The sequence below is a fragment of the Anarrhichthys ocellatus genome, unplaced genomic scaffold (assembly GCF_004355925.1).
Source record: "Anarrhichthys ocellatus isolate YVR2014 unplaced genomic scaffold, GSC_Weel_1.0 scaffold466, whole genome shotgun sequence".
NCBI classification, from domain to species: domain Eukaryota; kingdom Metazoa; phylum Chordata; class Actinopteri; order Perciformes; family Anarhichadidae; genus Anarrhichthys; species Anarrhichthys ocellatus.
In genome coordinates this window covers 27,662-35,284 of record NW_022280440.1, presented here as the reverse complement: position 1 = coordinate 35,284, position 7,623 = coordinate 27,662, and the positions used below count along the sequence as shown (strand labels likewise).

The 7,623-nt window shown below is 41.2% G+C and overlaps 1 protein-coding gene across 1 annotated transcript in view; it reads right to left on the bottom strand.

Annotated features, from left to right (window-relative positions):
* Positions 1 to 5,042: 5,042 nt before the first annotated feature.
* LOC116401466 (cyclin-dependent kinase 14) overlaps positions 5,043 to 7,623 on the bottom strand; it is a gene marked incomplete at its 5' end in the record, with an annotated part of 29,393 nt that continues 26,812 nt past the window's right edge. The window contains one exon of the mRNA XM_031879875.1: positions 5,043 to 7,117. Within this exon, the coding sequence (XP_031735735.1) occupies positions 6,986 to 7,117 (132 nt within the window). The remainder of the gene's footprint in view (positions 7,118 to 7,623) is intronic.

Here is a 7,623-nt window from a genome sequence, read left to right as displayed (position 1 = left end):
CACACACACACACACACACACACACACACACACACACACACACACACGGGCAAGGAGCTGTGTGGTGGAGAGCCAAACAGTCTGGTCCGGGTGCCTGCGACATTCATCCAGCTCCATTGTCACATTGCTTCACTCCTCACACATCATTATCCCAGCAGTTGTTACTTCACAGCACCGTAACATCAACTTCCCAGAAAATAAACGCACACATCAGTATACATTAGCTAGCTCAGAAAAGCAACATTTAAAAAAATTTAAGCTTTTGTTCAATTTTGTTGAAAGCAAATAATTCCAAACTAATACCCTACTTCCAGCTTCTAAAATGTGTGATATAATGCATCTTTTGCCGATTACAGCATATGATACGTCATAGCAAACTGAATATATATTGGTTAAGGACATTGGGTTGAAAAAAAACAGCTTCATGAATACATCATCTTGAAAGAAAATAATCAGCAGATCTATCAAAAATAATCATCATAGCCCTTCAACACAATTGCTGTACAATGACAAAATGCTGTCATTGTTTCAACAATGATAGAGTCCTTCCTGTTAGCCTTCCTATTCACAGTGCTAGTATTATGGCCAGTGTGTAATATTTAGTGGTTAGGTTTGGACTGCAACCAACCGAAACTTCTCCCGTGTGGCAAGCATGTTGGAGAAATAGAGTGCCCGACGATTATCTATATTATAGATTGTTTTCCATTTCTAGAGCCCCCTCAATACTAAAGCATTGCCAGCTCCTGCAAGGATGAGACTTGCCAATACATTATGTAAACAATGATTATCGAAGATAGTGCCTATAGCTACATGGGAGACGGTGTGCTGTTTGTTACAGGGACCATGTTGAGGCCTTGACCCAAACACTATGTGGTGCTAACACAGAAATATCTGCAGTTGCCATCATGCTTCAAGAAAATGTATTATGGTTGGTTTTCAGGAGCTGTCGGGTCCAATCAAAATGTATGTTTATACGGTATTCATACAGATATTAACACATTACCCCAAAGAAAGGCATTTCATTCACCATCCCCTCTTGTTCTCATATGCGAGTCACTGAATAATTGTCACTTTTGATTGCTTTGTTCTTCTGCAAGACTGATGATTCTGGGTTTTCACAGCTAAAAGTATTACATTCCCCAACTGACTCAATATTAGCAATGCTGCCATATTCCTTGATCCCGGCAACTAACTACAGTACAATGTTATCGAACCTGAAATACATGATGGAAAGGCCCAAGTTGTGACAATCTGGAATGATTCTCAGCAGATCCCTAGATTTACTGCAAGAGAATGTTATTGACCACTTGGCATGTATTTCTTTGTAATGCTGATGCACTTCCACTAGTCCACAGTCTATTAGCATGCTCAAAATGACAGTGCTAAGCATGTTCACCATCTTAGTTTATTGTGTTAGCATGTTTACATTTGCTTATCAGGTCTGAGGCTGATGGGAATGCCATTAGTTTTGAAAGTATCGGGTTCGTTTTTCGATTTCTCACTTTATTTTTGATCAAATACTTTGAAAACGAATGACATTCCCATCAGCCTCAGCTGTATATCGTGTTAAGACCTAATTAGCAAATGTTAACATCTGCATGCTAATACCATCTTAGCTTAAAGTGTTAGCATGTTAACATTTGCTAATTAGGTCTAAACACAAAGTACAGCTAAGGCTGTTGGGAATGTCATCAGTTTTCAAAGTGTCAGGTCAAAAACCAAAGTGAGAAATCAGAGAATGTAATACATCAAGTAGTTGCGGAGATATTTTAGTCCGGACTAAAGTGGACCTACAAACCAGCGGACCAACACTGGCATCCCTAGAGCCATGCCACTAGCATGGCTAAGAACAAGTCACTTTGTAGTGTGAGTGGGTACAACTGGCTGACTAGGTCACTGGAGAGGACCTGGGACCTTGCTTCTGATCCAGAAGTCCCCACCTCTTCAACGAGCCAGAAACCTGACCTAGCTTCCCGAACTGTCTGGAACATATCTCACATGGACAGAGTCCCAAACACACACAGCTCGGTCATTTTGTGAGTGAATGAACCTCAGATTAGGTTTCTGGCCGCTGTGCTCCAGGCTGGCGATGGACACTGACAGCATATGGCAATGCTTCAGTGTTTGAGTGCAAACACAAGCAGCCTTTCAGCAGGTTCATCCCAACTGTGAGCACATTCAGGCTCTCGTGAGGCCCTGGAGTATGTGGGCTATGAGCAATGATTATCTGCTGCTTCAATTGCTTCTATAATTAGGGGTTTGTCATCAGAAAATTGTCTCAAGGCTGAAGTCATTTTTTGTGTGACGACAATGTGCGCTTGCTGCCAGCATGCGAGTGTGGCTCCCGGAAGGTATATTAAAAAAATAAAGTACGTACATCCATACATCCATACATACATACCACTTTTAATGATGATGGACTGTGTGTAATGTGGATTTTTTTTATTTATTAAAAAAACATATTCACAGTAACGTGACATGAATGTGGCAGTAGCAATCCTTAAATCCTACTGAAGAACTGGCTATCTGAAGTGCTGAAACATGTTAGTGAACTCATTTTGTCCTGAGGTGACCAATATTCACATTAAAAGGTACCCTGTGAAGTTTTCCTTTAAATAAAAGCAGTTACACTTCCCTGCCTTTGTTGCCTTTCTTGGATCTTTACCATCACAGACTGTCACTCAGTGGATATAATGAACATAAATCAATCGGCAAAAGTGTACTATGTCCAGCATAATATATGTGGGAACATGCAATAGCCTAAGTGTTCTTGTATGTGCACACAATAGAAACAAAACTGGGGCTCACACTGCTCCGTAACACAACTAGAAGTGAAAACCTAGACAGCTTACCGGGGTTCAGAGAAAGTGAGCCTGACAGTATATCCACGTACTTTGCAGCCAGCTGTTGGCATTGGAGTTGCATTGTGGGTAATGTAGGCACCAGGTTTTGAAAGGGAAGAAGAATGCATGGAATAAAAAAAACCGACATCTCCTGTTCTGCTGCATCGATTTTGGTCCTGTTTTTTTAGACTATCCATCATGTGTGATGTAAATGATAAGTAAGTGGGCAACTGTAGAATAGTAAACCACACAAATCCACGTGTCTTTTAAATCATCTACACTCTAATGCTTCTCACTTTTGATTTAATTAGATTTTTGTTTTTTTACTAGTTTAGTTATGTGTTAATCTGTGTTTTTAATTTCACTTTAATAGATTTTTGAATGAGCAAACATGAAATGCCCCCTCCACTTTATGGTACTGTAGGTTCATACAGGATTCACTTTAAGTACTGTAGGTCTTGTGTGTGTGTTCAGAAAGTGATGCAGTCATTATGGTCCACATAGCTCCTCTACACAAACAATACAAATCTCCGCCCACACGTTGCTTAAGTCAGCCTCAATTAGCTGCGTCCTTGATATGAAACGTGAGCTCCTCGAAGCCTCATTTATGTGTTGGTTGTTTGTGCAGCTCATTAAAAAGTGAGTCAATCCACAGAGGAGCAGAGGGGAGCATCTGGATCGACTCCACAACCAGCAGCAGGGATATGAAGCTCTGGCCACTGTAGCTGATGAGAAATCAGCCCTCCCTGCTAAGTGTGGTGTAGCAGGGGCTGGAGCCTATCCCTACATGTACTGGGCAGGACGCAGGGTTCACCAATAAACAGCACTAAAAGCATTGTTCAGGGTCTGAATCTGCAGTGGGAGGCAGCCTGAACGCTTTTTGGTTAAGGACTCGCCTTCCAGTCTGTTTTTGTTTCATTCATAACTGACACATTCGGTTGATTCTGTTGAAAATAAAAATGTTTGAAGTATATCCACAATGTTTGAAGTATATCCACAAATATAACATTGAGCTTGACTAACCGGGCTTTGCCGACTAGCATACTTCAGTGCTGCTACCCGCTTTCCGAGTAACTCGCGCTCTAGAATTTATGTTCCGCACGTGCGAGTAGTAGACATTAATAGACTATTTTGACAGTTGGGACACCAGGCATACCAAAAGAATGTTGCATACCGAACCGAACATCCTGTACAGAATGGTTCAGGAGAAGTATTTTAAATACCTTGTCATGGTTTTAAGCATTGGTTGTTATTAAAAACATTGACCTGCTTGGTACTAGAGGCCAGGGGGTTGCCAAAGTCATTAAAGAGCAAATAATCCAGCTGCAGTGATATTCACTTGCACATTTAATAAACCATCACTGGGTCTGGTCCAAGTACACCAGGCCACAACTAACCACACCCAGCTTCAAAAAATGTAACACACACACACACCTTCCGCATCTGGCATCCCTCACCATATCAAGTGTCAATGCAGCAAAGCTTCCATACAATATGTAGTGTGGAGTTACACTTTAAGAATCATTAGCCGTGTTTCTATTCACATATTTGTATGCACATTTTGAGGTAAAGTACTAGAAAAACTGTATGGAAACGGCAATATTTGATCAAACTTCCTCAATTACTGCAAAACGCTTACACGTTCATCTGAGGTGGTAGTAGAGTTGATGCGCTAAATGGATTATGGAACACCTTTGCTGAATAAGTTCTGACATAGCTAACATTTAACTCACATGAGTGATCAGCTGTTAACATCCGCATGCTAACACCAGATACTACTATAGTGCACACATACTTGTCTCCATGAACACATGACCAATAGTAGCTGAAATGAAAGAATAATCAAAACTTGCACAATTGAAATAAATTCTTGAAGAGCTCTCCATTTTTCTTTCATAAATCAGTTAGATGTTTGGTTTCCTGTTCTGCAAGTTCCACTTCTTCGACTTTTTACTGGTGAATTACAGCCAAGCAAAGTCTATAGCACCAACTATAGACTTATATGTTGAGGTAACTGGTCCAACTGTTCCAGTGTTACGTCATGCTCGTAGCACTTCAGCTCATCAGCTTCTCCATTTCTTCCAGATTGCTGGTTAACTACACTGTAGCCTAGTTAATTCTCTCCAAACCAGTTGATGGAACGTGCCTAACTATCCATGAATAGCCATTATCAACGTCCGTGGTAGAGTAGTTGTTGCCATAAGGAGGTGGATGGGAAAAGTCTCCTACTGCCAAAGAAAAAGCACTGATGAGCGCCAAAGGACGAAAGAAAATCAAGGACTGGGAAAACTAAGTTTTATTTAATCTAATATAATCTACTTTCATTTTCCAGTTCACCCATAACCCATCTTAATAAATGTCTTCATTACAGCCAACCCTTATCTATTCCTCTTTGTACACTCCATCATTTCACTGCACAGCTTGTGTTCTGCCACCTCTTATTGTACCTCTCAGCCCCTCCTCTGTTGACACTCGCCCTTCATCTCTCTCATTTACCCCAACCAGCGCCACAGGCCTCAGCTGTCGGCCGTTAGTATTCCTGCTGCCAAGGCCCGGGACCACAGGGAGCCCTGGCAGCCACACAATCTCTCTCTCTCTCTCTCTCACACACACACACACACACACACACACACACACACACACACACACCTTCCTCATCTGGCATCCCTCAGGCAAAGGCTGATTCTGTGTTTTGTGCATGTTTGTTGATGAGTTCCAGTGACAGACTAATAGACCAGGGACTTTCATTCTTGCTCATTTGGTATTTTGTCCATTATGTTCTCCTTCTCATTCCCGTTGCAGTAATGTTTCCGAACCAATACATGGTTTGCATTATTGATGAAGCTGCCACCTTCTCCCTCCCCCAGTCTATCTTAGCAGAGGGATGAAGGGGTAAGGAGATGGATGGTAAAGGGGAGGGAAGGTCTGAGGGAGTTAGGAATCAGGTAGGAAATAGAAAAAGGGATATGAAACTGGATAGATGTGTATGGATGGATGGATGGATGGATGGATGGAACAGAAGGCTGGATTGCCAGTTAGTCTGGCTCCTAATGATGCCAGACAGGCCACGTAGGCGGTGTTTACATTGCATGGATCCAAGCCATATGGTGCCACTTCAGGAGGGGTTCCTAACACTACACAAAATAGATTTGATTGATTTTGATGTCTTGCATACATGTGGGAATTCTGGCATGCGATGAAAGACAAAGTGAATAAAAGGTCAAGGGGTCACCTTATTGTCAAGACTTTGTCATCTTGGCCAAAGTGTTGGACAGATGGTTGGACCAACAGATCATAAAAACGGGCCAAACAGTACAACAAAAGCCATTCAAAACGGCAGGTCTTTCTCCAAGAATCCCATTATTCTGGGATCAGTCAGCACGATATCTGTGTCTTTGAGGTGATTTTGATGCCTCGTAGATGCTTAGAACATGGCGGACTACATGCTGGACACAACTTTCAATAATCTGCCTTGGGTTCGTTCACAAGTTGCATGACAGACATAGATGATGAAAGATTGGTCCACTTCAAGTGATCCTGTTATGTATGCGCAGCAAGAAACGGATCTGCAGACAACTCTTCACCCTCACCTGCTTTGTTAGATCAGGAGGATGGAAATGAAAACAATGTTTTTGCCAGCTGAAATCCAATAAACCTTCAACGTATCCGTGGTTTGCACAAAAACATACATTGCCAACATTCTTTTCCAGGCAACTGGGCTAAAAGTAATTGCAAAAAATAATTAATTGAGAAACGAGAGTGATTTTGATACAAAAAAAGATATTGAGCAAGAGATGACTAAACAATTTACACAGGAACACAGGATTAGAACACTGGACTTCACTGTTTCTTTAAAGCTACGGTGGTGTATAAAATATAAAATATAATATAAAATATCTGATGAATAAGAAATAAAAAATAACTAAGAATACAACTTGATTCTGATGTAAAAACACAATGACAACAATAAATGCCAATTTATTCTGATCAAAATGGCTCCATATGAGTACTGAGAAGTTCAACAGAGATTGTGTTATCATCACGCTGCTTCCTTTGACATGATATCAGAACTGTAGAACAGAGGGGATATTCACTCTTACATGTAACAGATACACAGAAAAAAAAGAGCATCAGCATCCAGCCTACTCACCGAAGTCAGCAAGTTTCAGCTCTCCAGTGTCGCCGATGAGCAGGTTCTGTGGTTTCAGGTCGCGGTGAAGGATGTACCTCTGGTGGATGTAGGACAGGCCTCTCAGTAACTGGAACAGGAACAGCTAGAAAACACAGGAGAACAAAAGGAAAGACATTTTTACAGGAGAATATGGAACGGTGACAGATCTCTATGTGCAAACAACATGCTGAAGATAATGAGGACATGAGACATGAGGACACTCCTTTAATAACTATCCTCTACATCTCTGTTGTGGCACATTAAACTGGGTGGCTGCTGAGGTCAGAGAGGTGTAGGATATCCTAATTATCACTCTGTGACTTCATTCAAGTGAGAGTGAAAACAGACATGAACCCCACGTTATATATAGACTGTCTCTTTCACAAAGGCGCACACATAAAAATCAATACGGAGCCATAAGTGAAAAACATCATTTCCTCCACTTGGACTATTGAAGAGTGATAAAACTGATGGGACATCACAGCTGAACTACTGGGGAATGCTGCACTGAGTCGGAGTGAAAATAAGTAGGAAATTAAAGTGTTTACTTCTATTTAAAAATTACCTCTTTAGTACATCATTGTGGATTATGACGTATTGCATCAATGT